The sequence below is a fragment of the Malania oleifera genome, chromosome 11 (genome assembly GCF_029873635.1).
Source record: "Malania oleifera isolate guangnan ecotype guangnan chromosome 11, ASM2987363v1, whole genome shotgun sequence".
In the NCBI taxonomy this organism is placed as follows: Eukaryota; Viridiplantae; Streptophyta; class Magnoliopsida; order Santalales; family Ximeniaceae; genus Malania; species Malania oleifera.
In genome coordinates this window covers 32,599,806-32,613,505 of record NC_080427.1, presented here as the reverse complement: position 1 = coordinate 32,613,505, position 13,700 = coordinate 32,599,806, and the positions used below count along the sequence as shown (strand labels likewise).

The 13,700-nt window shown below is 34.6% G+C and overlaps 1 protein-coding gene across 2 annotated transcripts in view; it reads left to right on the top strand.

Annotated features, from left to right (window-relative positions):
* Window positions 1–6,192, top strand: part of LOC131143481 (bystin) — a 34,598-nt gene extending 28,406 nt beyond the window's left edge. Inside the window, exons 9-13 of one of the 2 annotated variants that reach the window (XM_058091812.1) lie at window positions 1,767–1,913; window positions 2,514–2,586; window positions 2,679–2,722; window positions 5,479–5,666; window positions 5,816–6,192. In XM_058091812.1, the coding sequence (XP_057947795.1) occupies window positions 1,767–1,913; window positions 2,514–2,586; window positions 2,679–2,722; window positions 5,479–5,557 (343 nt within the window). In that variant the 3' untranslated portion in view covers window positions 5,558–5,666; window positions 5,816–6,192. The remainder of the gene's footprint in view (window positions 1–1,766; window positions 1,914–2,513; window positions 2,587–2,678; window positions 2,723–5,478; window positions 5,667–5,815) is intronic. The other variant, XM_058091811.1, reaches the window with a different exon arrangement.
* Window positions 6,193–13,700: the final 7,508 nt, after the last annotated feature.

Genomic DNA, 13,700 nt, shown 5'->3' with positions numbered 1-13,700 from the left:
AGCAAAAGGCCTTGGTTTTAGGCTGGTAGGGGGAGGGGAAGCTTTCGGGCCTGAAACAATTGAATACATTGGGCCAGGGAAGGGTTGGTCCGCACTTTTTAATAATGCAACTGATTGTGATCCTGCTGTCTTCCATGCGTTGCTTTTCTCAGGGTCATTGGAGCGAAAGAGTGCATGGAAACACTCGAGGAAGATGCTGATGCAGTGGCCACAGCGAGTGTTGGAGCTCACTGACTCTTTCTGGCTGCTTTGACAAAGGGCGATTCCTTCTTTGTTGGAGAAAGAGGCAGATGATTGGAGGCATTAGCTGAGAACCAGACTCAATGACTCCTTGCACATGCTTAGGAAGTATACATTGATCCAGCTCCTCTGCAGCTGTTAAGATCCTACGCCATCCTTTCGAGTTGAATTCTTCTGGGGAAAAAAATTCCTCCATCCTCCTCATTGGTTTCTGACAGTGCAAATGAACCCGTTGAAATTATTCTTCTTGAGTTGGAGTATAAGGAGTTTCTCTCTCCACTCTTCTTCCTTCAAAACGAAGATAGGGTTTTGTTGCTGGCTGAGAAATCAGCCCAGGAACTCTGGAAGTGAGAAAGAAACCATTTTATCTCTTCCATGTTGAGGAATATGGAAACCCTTCTGCCTTATGGTATTCGTTGATCTTGAGAAAATTTGACTTGTTCTCCATCAAGGACCATGAATTCAACCACATCAAATGGTTTTTATTTCAATCCACAAAAAACTTAACTATATTCTAAAGCAAAAAAGCAAAGGATAAATTCACATCTCTTTTGTGTTTCTAGAATCTTTTTGGGTTTTTCTTTTTGGGTGAGGGCTGGGGTTGTTGATGCCAATGAAAGATTTCTGCAGCATTATTGGAGAGCTACTATGATGCAATATCATTGCTTATGTTTCTTTATTTTTGGAGGTTATTCCATCCTTTGTTTTATTTGATCCTTTGTTTTGTTTGAGGATTTCTTCCTGATGTTTTTATGCCAAAAAGCGCAATAAGGTAATTTTAATCATTGTGCATCGTATTAAATAGTTAAATGTATACATAGTATTGTCATTTATGCAGATATTTATGATAATTTGCCTATGAACTAGGTATTATTAACTGTGATTTATTCACATTTTTATTAAATGAACAACAATACCATGAAGCCAATTGTATGGAATATTGGACTCATGACTTGCAACTCATGTAAGCACATGATGTAGATTTGACTCTAAATGTGCGAAAGTACTTTAACACATGAGATTAAAGTAGAGACAGAGCAATCTGTTGCATCATGAATTAAGAGGGAACATCCCTGCATGTTTAAACTGATGATAGAGTAGAAAGATTAGGGAGTCCATATGGTACGTCCCACCCCGTGGATAGTCCCTGTCACCTTTGTAGTATTATAGGTAGTATTATAGGTGTCGAATGAGTGCAGTCATGATTAAAAAATTGGCTATTCGAAACGTAACTATAAGAAGCTTAGAAATGAGAAGGCAAAAGATAGCTGGTGCCTCGCAGTTCCCATACTCCTATGATTTTTTTTTTTCTGTTAATTGTCTGACATTTTAATTGTCATATATATTTTTATGAAATGTCCTATCTACCTATATTTATTTAATCATTCTATTTTTGGTGGGGGAAGATTTTTTTTTTTTTTGTAGTGGGGTGGGAGTTTGTTGAGGCGAGGCTCTGGAGGGATGTGCCTATAAAATTCTTTAGTTCTACAAACTACTTATGAGTTTTCTGTTATATTTCATTGTAGTTATTTCATAAAGCTTATTCTTGAGAAGAAATATGCTTTGGTAATTCGCGTAGTTCGTGCTATCATTGCCCATTTTATGAGGTTCCTTGAAGACTCAAGAATAATGCCTGTAATATGGCACCAGTCACTTCTTGTGTTTGTACAAAGGTTAATAAATCTTTCCCTACTCTATTTTTTGGTGTCCTTTCTGAGGTTGAGGAGTATTTTAGAGAACTGTTTCATCTGCTCATATTCTTTTATTTTATTTCACTTTTTTTAGATCACTGCTGAACTTATCTGCTGTTAGCCCATTAATAAATTTTCATTTTTCTTATGCAAATAGAGGGGAGAAATAATTTGTCATTGGGAGATAGTCCATGCCTAAGGTGTGGCATATTTCTTCCAATTTATGCAAATCTATGATTGATGTAGTGGGTAGAACTAGGAAGGGGAACTGCAATGAAATTGCAGCTTCATAATTTCAATATTCGAACATGTGTTATGTTAGTTTGGATTTGCAAACCCTGTTTACTTAAAGGCACCTGTATTAATTTTTTGGTAGCTAAGGCCTGGTGGATCAGTCTGTTTACACATTCCTGCAGTCTACTTGGACAAAGAGACGACCATCTCTATCTCTTTGTTTTCTCCCCTCATTAGGTCTTTGTTTGCCTTGGAATTCAAACAAAATTGCATGTTACTCTGAGTACTTTTATCAAATATTTGCAATTGCATCCCTAATATCTGGTTACTGTGCAAAAACCCTTGCAGGTATAAAGATGCCCTAAGCAAGGAGGATAAAGATAATCTCAAAATTTTGATTGGAAAGCAGAGGCATAAACTAGTAGGAGTTTTGTCCTCTGTGCAACTTACATGGGTTTTTGTATAGATTTTTGTGGTATTATTTTACATTTTTTTATTCCTTTTCAATTGTAGGTTACTCCTGAAATTTTGAGGGAGCTAGCTGAGAAGGAAGATGATATCCTTTGCTTCGATGAAAGTTTCAACATATTTTATTTGCTTACTTATCCTTGTATGCATGTTTATAGCATTTTTTCTTGGATTAAATTTGAAGATATTCAATTTGTTCATGTTGCCATAAGACCCTAGGGTTTTATTGGTAGAGAAATAGAGAAATTGGGGAAATTGAAAGAAAGGAAAATAGTAGGAGAAAATAGGGTTGATACTTTGAGGGGGTCTGCTTCCAAATTAGCCTAAAGCTAGGGATTATGTTATTGCTTGAATGAGAAAGCCCCCATAGGGTTACATATATATAGGGCAGGTAACCTTACTCCTTTTAGGAATGTAAAATATCCCAATCCAAGTCTTTTATGGGCTCAATCCTAATTGTTTTGGGAATTATAACACATTAAATAAGAATCCCAACATTAAATAATCCTAACATTTAATAGAGTTTCAATTGATTTGGGAATCACATTAATTAGAGATCCCAATTGATTTGGGAATCCTAACATGTTGCTGGTAAATTTAGCCCCCAAAAGTTTTACAGATTTCTAATGCTTTGATTGTTTGGAAGATAAATATAGAAGGAATACAACAACAACAACAACAACAACAATAAGCCTTAAGCCCCACTAGGTGGGGTTGGCTACATGACTCCTTTTCTGCCAATATACCTGATTCAAAGCATTTTCCTCCATTAGATTAAGGACTATTAAATCTTTCGTTGCTACCTCATTGTAAGTTATTTTTGGCCTATTCTCTTTTCATGTCAGAAACTATAACTAATTCACTCCTCACAGGTGCTCTACTAGGCTTGTGTTTCAAGTGCCTAAACCATCTATGCCGTCCTTCCATTATCTTTTCTTTAATCGGTGCTATGCCTAAATTATTGCTTGTATGCTCATTTTTACTATTATACTTTTCCTCCATTGTTCTGGCTTTTTTTTTTTTTGTTTTTTATAATATTATTGAATATATTAGTTAACCAAACAATTCCTTTATTCCCTAAACATTTTCAAACTTCAATTGGTATTTTATTTGATCCTATAGATTTCTCACTTTTCATTTTTTTTTTAATGCCATCTTAACTTCAAATACTCTAATTTTGTGATTGAATCTTTTATTTTTTATCTTCTTTTCATTTGTCACTTCCAAGTTCATTCTTTTATTTTGGTTTTCATTAAACAACTTATCAAAGTATCTTTGCCACCTTTCTTTTATATATTCTTCTCTAATTCTTTACATTTTCTTTTTGTAGCTCTAGCAGGCCTATAAATGTCTTCTTCTCCTTCTTTTGTATCTAGTTTAGTATGTAAAGTATCATAAGCTCTATGTTTAGCTTCATTGATAGTTTTTTTTTTGCATTTTTTCTCGCTTTATATTTTTTAAGATTTTCTATATTTTTACAAATTTGCCATATTTTATACTAATTTCTTTTTGTCTTAACGACTTTTTGGACTTCTTGATCCCATCACCAACTTTCTTTAGCGCCCAAGTATCTTCTTTTGGACTCATCTAAAACAATTTTTTGCTATCTTTGCAATAGAATTTTCCATTTTATTCCAAATAGAATTTGCATAAACTTTATCCCCTGCTGTCAAGTCACACTCTTTGTTGATTTTATCTTTGAATTTTACTATATTATCTCCCTTCAAGTTCCACCATCTAGTCCTCTTGTGTTGATTTATGCTACTCCTCTTCCATTTTTTAATATGTACATCTAATACTAAGGCGCTATGTTGTATAACCAAACTTTCACCTAGAATAACTTTACAATTCTTTCAAGATAAACGGTCTTTGTTATTAGTTAAGAAGAAATCTATTTGACTTTTATTGTACCCACTCTCGAAAGTTATTAAGTGTTCATCTCTTTTTATAAATCAAGTATTCAACATAACCTAATCGTAAGACATGGCAAAATCTAACATTGCATCAACGGCCTCATTTTTATCCCCATGTCCATGGCCTCCATGCATCCTCTCATGTCCTATATTATCCTTTCCAATGTGACCATTCAAATCAGTTCCTATGAATGTCTTTTCTGACATTGATATTCTTGTAAAATACTATCCTAATCTTCTCAAAATTGTCTTTTCAGTTTTTCTGTTAATCTTTTTTGGTGAGTATACGCACTTATGACGTTCACTATCTTTGGGCCTAAAACTGTCGTGATTTTAATGATCCTATCCTCAATGCTTTTAACATCTACTACATTATCTTTTAGGTTTCTACCTACAATAATGTTTTTATGTTTCTCTTTACCTTTGTACCAAAGTTTGAATCCTGATTTTTCAATTTATCTAACTTTCTCTCCTACCCATTTCATCTCTTGAAGGCAGTTTAAGTTAATTTTCCTTCTAAACATTTTTTCCACTATTTTCATACTTTTTTTTTTTTTTTTATCAGAGTCCCTACATTCTAAATTGCTAATCTTATCTTAGTTTTTTGTGGTTACTTATGATACTAAAATAATACAGCTAAGAATCATTTCTATGAAACTTGCATCAAAAGCTTTTGGAATTTTCATTACGTGAACATCTAGTGTGTGGTGTGTTAGTGCATTCTGCAATTTTCATTTTTTTTTTCCCCAATTTTCATGAAGTTTTACTTTCAGCAGCAGATTTTTCATTATACTGGTGTGATGACATGCATTTCATTGGCCAAAGCAATAACATATGAAACCTGTGAAAGGTGTTAATTCTATGTGGGACTATACTTGTTTTAATAGTGTAAAATGTAAATAGAATTGTCATTTCCTTGACTTGCTCTTAAACCCTACTGTGTCCGTGATCACTAAAACTATTGAAGAAGACAGATTTGACATTCCAGAGGTCCCTATGGAGGAGGACTAAATATCCATTCACAAGTAGCTGCTCTTAGGTTCCTTATACGTTTATGCTATTATGCTATTTTCTGTTTTTTCCTAGTGCTTGATGTGGGTCAGATTCTGCATGATGCAAGGTTTATCCTCTCTCTCTCTCTCTCTCTCTCTCTCTCTCATGCACACACACAAACACTGAAGTTTCTTCTGACAGTTTCTGAAGTAAAATTTCTTTGAAGTCCCTATATGGTTAGACTTTTTAAGGACTAGGAGGCTTCTTTTGTTGCAGGTTCCTTAAAGAGGGAGGAGCTTAGCTTTGTTGAAGAGAGAATTGTATATTATTGCAAACTTCTTGTCGGGTATTTGTCTTTTGATTTTGATCTACCAGGAGACAGATGGGTTGATAAAGATTTAGGAATGCTTTATTCAGTGTGATATATATATATATATATATATATATATATATATATTATATTGTTTCTTATTGAGTTTAATTGTAATAGGTTCTTAAGTTATTTGGTTATATTGTTATGCAGAAACAAATATCACTATGTGGTCATTGTTTTCTTTCTTTTGTTATTTCCTCATCAAATATATTTTTGAACCCATTGTGCCGGGTGACTATTGATTTGAAATTGAAGGGTAAGTTATAGGAGAGATTGTGATGTGAGGATGCCCTTTTTCGATTTCCTTTATTAGAAGGGATCGAATTAAAATTTAGAACTTCTATAATTCAGGAGGGTAAATGGGAAGTTGATGCAGGTGATACATAGCAAGTAATTTTAGTAGAAGCTAAAATTGTACCTTGTGTTGTTTTTGGATTAAGCTTTTTTGAATTTTATAGTTTAGGGGTTGGATTAGATAATCTGTTTGGAAGTGCATGACTATTAGGGGTTATATATTGAATTTGCAGATTCCAAGTACCGAGCTGTATTCTCAATCTTCGGCTTGTGAATAGTGCTCTTGTCTACTTGTTGATATAATATCTCCTATAGTTTCTAAAGAGGAGAATATTGATCTTTGTCGTGAACCGTCTGAGGTGGAGATAAGGGATGTTATTCTTTCTATTCCGAGAAATAGTAGCTCAGGTCCGGATGGTTTTGGCTTGGCTTTTTTTCAAGATTGTTGGGATATTGTAAAAAAAGACGTGATCGATGCAGTTAGAGATTTTTTTGCTGGGTCCCTTCTTTCTAGATTTTATTTTGCATTTTACATTGTTTTAATTCCAAAAGTTCAGAATTCTCAGAGTTTTGACAAGTTTAGACCTATTAGTCTTTGTAGTGTTATCTACAAAATTTTTTCAAAAATTATTGTTGCAAGGATGACAAGTTTATTGTCTGTTTTGATTTCTCCAGAACAGGGAGCTTTCATTCTTGGTAGAAGTATATTTGAAAATATTTTTTTGGCACAAGAAATGGTTCATTCTCTGCATAAGAAGTCTAATGGTGGAAATGTAATGATCAAAGTAGACATGGCTAAGGCATATGATAGGGTCGATTGAGATTTTTTAAACTTGGTTCTGGAAAGCTTTGGTTTCTCACGAAGATTCTGTAGTTTAATGGCGGAATGTGTTTCCTCTCCTTGGTTCTCCATTATGATGAATGACACTTATAAAGGTTTCTTTAAACCTTCTCGAGGGTTTTGCCAAGGAGATCCTTTATCTCCTTATCTATTTATTATTTTATAGGAAGTTCTTTCTCGACTTCTAAAGAAAAATTTTATGGAGAATGAGATTGGGGCTTACTATCATCCTCGTGGGGCACCTTTGGTATCTTACATTCTTTATGCGGATGACATTCTTATTTTTGCCAATGGCAAGAAAAGTTCCATTCGAATGCTTATTAAGACTTTGAAGAAGTATGAGGATTGGTCTGGTCAATTGATAAATAAAGAAAAGTCAAGTATTTTTTTTGTCAAAGAGAATTGCTTTTGTTCGGAAGCGATCTCTGTTAAGGACGACTGGCTTTGCGGAAGGAGGTTTTCCTGCTACATATTTGGGTGTTTCTTTGGTATCAGGTTGTCTTACGGCCCGTATTTTAGAGCCTCTAGCCTAATTTTAATTAAGCACGTATTATCATTAATGACGGTTCATCAATTGGCGGTATTGGACATTCCTACTACTGTCTTCAAAAAGATAAATTCTATGTTATCGAAATTTTTTTGGAGTGGAGTAAATGACAAAAGGAAAAGGAATTGGTGCTCCTGGTCTAATATATGTAAGCCTGTTTGTGAGAGTGGTTTGGGTGTTAGGGATTTGGAGGAGATAAAAAAATCATTGCATATGAAGTTTGTATGGAGATTGTTAACTATGGATAATTTGTGGACTTAATTCTTTAAAGCCAAGTATTTATATAAGAAACACCACTTGAGAGAAATGAGCATGTCCATGTTCGAATTAAAGAAGGGTCGGCTTCTTTCTGGTTTGATTGTTGGATAGTCTTTGACCCCCTTTGTGCTAAGGTTCAGGAAATCAGTAACCATAAGCTTTGAACTCGAGATTGTTGGGATAGAGATGGGTGGAATGTTAATTTATTAGTGGATCTGTTGGGTGAAGATCAGGCTGAGGAAGTAATGAACTCTGCTATTTCTTGCAAGGAGGGTCCAGATACAGTAATTTGGAAATCTTTAACAGATGAGAAATTTACCATGTCAAGTGCTTGGGAAATTATAAGGGAGCATAAAGAGGAATTCTCAGTTGCAAAATGGATCTGGCATCTTATGTTGCCAAAAAGGGTGTCAATTTGTATGTGAAAGTCTTGGTTTGCTTGTCTTCCGGTTGATACTCGTATTAAAGAAGTAGGTGCCCAGATGACCTCTCGATGTGATTGTTGTTCAAATGTCAAGATTGAATTTCTAGACCATGTGTTTTGCATCGGATCTTTTGCTTAGGAGGTATGAAAAAAAGTAGTAGTGACGTTGAGTGTTAGTTGTATGGCAACGAGTACTTGGAAAGGCAGAGTTAATGTATGGTTTAGTTATGCAAGATGGGCCTCACAGTTAGGCATTTTGGTAGGTCTCATACCTATTCTCATCATTTGGAGACTCTGGACTCCTCGATGTAGAGTCAGGATGGAATCAATTCATAATTCAGTGAGAACTGTGTGGCTTGATATTAAATATTGGCTGAGATTCATTTCAGACAAGTTAAATAAATGTGCACCTGCTTCTTGCACGGATATTGCAGTCTTTCATGCTTTGGATATTCAAGTAAAAAATGTGGGGGTTCGTCTTCCTCGTGTAGTCAGATGGTGTAAACCTGGGATAGGTTGGGTTAAATTGAATGTGGATGGGAGCTGTAGAGGTAACCCAGAGAATTGTGGCGGTGGAGGCGTGATAAGAGATGAAAAATGTTATTTAAAGCAGTTTTTTCCTCATTATTGGGTTATGGAACAAATAATATGACTGAATTGAAGACGATTATTTTACGGATTAATCTGTGCAAAGATCTAGGATTTGATCAAGTGGAGATTGCATGTGACTCTGCTTTGGTGGTTCAGTAAATAAATTTTGGGAAGTGCTCAGTTTGGAACTTATGAGATTTGTGAAAAGAACTTATGCTAGCATTAAGAGGCATACAGTTCAAAGTGGAATATGTTTACAAGGAGGCGAATAAAAGTGCAGATATCTTTGCCAAACAATGTGAATCTAGTATTTATCGATCATATAATTGCTAAGATGATCTTCCTCAGCAAGTCAGGGGAATGGTTCGATTGGACTTGTTGGGTTTTCCTTTTTTGCGTTCATGATGTTTTGTGTTATTATACTTTTAGTGGTTTAGTTTCTTAGTTTTTTTGTTGCTGGTGTTTGGTTTGGTTTATGTTGGTTAAGTTAGTTTTAGGGTCTTGGAATTTACTTTTGTTGTCCCAAAATCTCAAAATTGTAATCACGGTTTTCCTCCGTCATAAGTGAGTGGTTTTCTAATAAAGTTAGGAGGCGCCGCCATCTTTTATCAAAAAAAAAAAAAAAAAAAAAAAAATCCTTTGTAGTTATATAAATTTGTGTAGTACTTACATTGAATTTTGTTCTTGTATTCCCCTTACATGATTCTAATCAATTATCTAGTTGCCGGTAAGTTTGATTAGGCAGGAGAGATTGGAGCCAGAAACATGTGTGATTCGTTCTTCCCATTGTACTTTTGCTATGGATTCCTTTCTCCCCTTGTTTAGTTTTGTATCCTTCAATTGTGTCTGACACTATCATTGAATTGGCTTAGCCTAAGCAAGATTTCGCTGAGTTCTATTTTTAATCGATTGGAGGCTTGCATTGAATACAGGTTAAACAATGGAAGTACTCTATTTGCCTTATCCTTGCCACCCTTTCGCCGGATTCAATACCTCCATGTAAAATAACGAATGAAATATGATAATGATAAATAGAATAAATATTTATATGAAGAGTATGACAAATCATAAGTAATAAATTTGATTCTGTTTCCAAGATTTGGATTTGTATTCTAGCACTAACAAAAATATTTCAAGACCAATAATATGATATACAAACCATGTGGCTCAACATGAATATTATTTTTTAACAAGCAAAAGCTTTCAAGAGGGAAAATGCTAGGGCATGTTTGTTTTGTGAAGGGCTTGGGTAGCCTTTTTTGTGCATGATAGATGAGCAAGGCTTAACCAAATTTATGCAGCTCTTTTAAAAAAATTTTATTCCAAAAAAATAAAAAGAACCATATGCTTACATGTGTATTGCATGGGAGGCGTAAAGGCACATTTGTGCTATTCCATTTCCTCACTCAAAGGGTAAAACTAAGAAAAAGATAAAATAAATTAACTTATTCTCTGCTTCCACTAGCTTTTAAGGGTGTAGCATGCATGTTTCGGGGAATGTAATCTATAATATAATTTTTTATTTCATTTTATTACTCTTACATTATGTTTGGAAGTATAAATTTCAAATCTTAAATTTGAATTTAGGTGAATTTAGATAAATTATAATGTAATTTTATATTATATCTTATCAAAATTTAGTATAAATTCAAATTCAATGCCTCTCCTAACATAAGGTTATATAACTTTTCATTCCGTCCAAACAAGTTTCTATAGAATTGAAGTGATGCATACACAATACAACAAATGCGTACATAGCACCAAAAAATTTAGGACAATAGAATAACTTATGTGATCTTTAATTGATTACTTTTATGACATATATTCTCTTGAATGAGTTTTTCGTGCTTTTTTAGTTCAACAATATATATATATTTGGATATGATGGTGTCCAAGATTTTTTGCACGATTAACAAATTCATCGGGATAATGAACTTGCCCTCTACCCTTCTTCATCGAATTACAAAATTTAATCTCAATTGAAAAGTTGTCAAGACTTGACGTTACTCTTATCAAGAAAATCTTGAGTTTACCATATGAATTCCTAGCCCTTACAATTTTTTTTTTCTTTAAATTTTCTCAAAAAAAAAAAAAAAAAAAGCAAAAGAAAAGAAAGCCTATACACCTGCATGTGTATTGCGTGGGAGGAATAAAGATACATATGTGATATTCCGTTTCCTCACTCAAAGGTTAACCAAAGAGTAAGATAAAGATAAAGATAAATTAGTCCTAGCTTTAAGGAAAGGGGAATGTAATTCATAATATGGAGATTAATTAAAAAGGTGTTTTCTTGTGGGTTCAAGCTAACTTCAATTTTATTGAGAGATTGATTAATTAATTCCTTTATTCCGGCATATGTCTCGGCATTGTGGGCTGCATAGCTGGCTTCTGGAGGAAGGGGAGACCAAAAGTATGTTCAAGCTGCGTGATGATGACAATTTCTTCCTCTCATCCATCTATCCATTTAAATTTCTAAGAAAAAAAAATGTACAGATTTAAGCCAACAATGAATCAACAATTAAAACAAGATCGATTAACCAAAAAAGGATTTGAACCAAAAATTGTAGGATCAAATATTGGTTCAAATATATAAATTACATCTATATTATTAACAGATCAAAGAGTAGTCTTATAGATTATTCAGTTAAAGTAAAGAACCATACAATAGTTACCATGAATTTTGTTTACTTGAGTTATGCATCTACACTATTTTATGTGTATTGTGAGAAAGGGTATTCATGGCTGGTTGGGTTAGATTGAGCCTAAAATTGTAATTAATATGATCTTATCAGTTTGGTATGAAATGAATTTTAAGCTGAACAATAGAGAATGTGGTTTGGATTGGCTTGAATATAGGATGGTTTGGTTCGGACCAATTACATAAAAAATTTTAACATGCAAGCACTATGTTTTAATGTATAGCAAAGGAGCCATAGAGACTTTAGGGTCATTCTAATAACCAATATGTTAACATCATGTTTGATTTGCAGAAAAGAATGGAATGAAAACTTCTATGAAAAGCATGATGAGATTAAGTGGTAAACTCAAATTCATCCCATTAATTTTATTTTTTTTATGTACCAAACATACAACAAAAGTTTAATTAATCTTATGCAAAAATAGAGTAGAATTGTAAGAACCCGAACCGTGATATATGAAATAAATAAATAAAGAAAAGAGTAAAATAGTAAATTGAACAGGCTTCGTTGACGAAGTTAGAGTTTGTCGATGAAGGCCTTAAGCTGTTCGGTGACGAAATGTAGGAGCTCGTCGACAAGGAGAAGCCGAGAGGTTTCGGGAATTCCAAAATCTCAAGCTTGTCGACGAGGTCACGACTTCATCGACAAACTGTCTTCATTGACTCATCAACGAAGATGCCACCTTGTCGACGAGGTTGATCGAGTTAAAGGGTTATAAATATCCATTTGGGTTGCTTCTTAGTTAAGAAATTAAAAATCCTCTCTCTCTCTCTCTCGGAACTCGAATCTCTTTTTATTTCTCTAGATTTTTTCGCCGTACGTTGGTGGAATCATCGATCCGACGTTACCACGAGAATCAAGGAATAATTCTCTTTAAGATTTGTGGAACGGATCTTCATTCCAAGCATTTTTGGGTTTTGGATCAAAATCGAGGTAAGGCTCGGTTTTTAATTCTGTTTCGGTAGTTATGTAGGGAATAGAATTCTGAGTATGTTCTGTACTGTGGTTTATAGGTTTTGGAAACTCGATTCGCGGTTTAGGGGCCGTAAAGTTCGAGTTTGGATTTTCGAGGAAAGGTAAAGGGATCTTGTTTATGTTAGTTATTTTTGAAATCAGACTCTGTAGAACTATAGTTCACGGTCTTGTGTGTGCCTTGGTTACTTATTTGGGAAATTTAACGTGTAAAATTATGGGTTTTTCATGTTATAGTTTTGGGAAAAAGGGAGCATTGGGTTGCATCTTTGGTTTCGTTGGAAAACCGTGAATATATTGTGATATATATTATGTTATGGGGATTGCCGTGCCTTGACTTGTTTTAACTGTATATTTTTGGAAAATCATGATTTTACATTACCAAATGGGTGTAGATTGTTTGGTTATATGAACATGCATGAGTTGTGATTTTCTGAAATGAGATATAGGAACGGGGTCCCGAATTGTTCCAAGTTGTGAAAGAGTGTTCGACTCTATGTCTGAGGCTGTGAAATATCACCTGCCATGTTTGGTAAGAGTGTCTGACTCTATATCTGAGGGCGTGAGCCTTACCGGCTGATCACCGAAGGGTGTAGATCCACCATTTGTACTGGTACGATTCCATGGGAGCTTGGGGCTACTCCATGTGTCAGGGACGCCATGTAATGCTAGCCAGCTTTAGACTAAAGGGTGTGATGACACTGAGTAACTTGATCATGTGTGTGTGCGTGATATGCACTATATCAGAATTGTTTTGTGAAAATACTGGAATTGTATTGAACTTTGTATGTTTTATGTCATGATAACAGTCATATGCCATACACCGATATAACCTGGATCTGCCTTACTGAGAAGTGTCTCTTCCTATCGTACGTACATGTTTTTCAGGTCCTTCGAGTAATCGGAACTAGCGCCCTTGTGTTGGGAGCGTAGTGGTTGGTGTATTGTGGAAAGTACTTGGGTAAGTACTAGGACTTTATCGGGTTGTCGTTTTGGGGTTTTTGGCTGACACCCAGGTTTATGTCTTGTATTATGGAGCCTAGATTCCTTTTGTATAGACTCCGATATGGTACAAAATATGTATTGAAAGAATATTTTTTTGCTGCGTAGTTGTCATGTATATGAATGTGTATAGGGTGTTTGGGAACCCCACGGGGTTGAA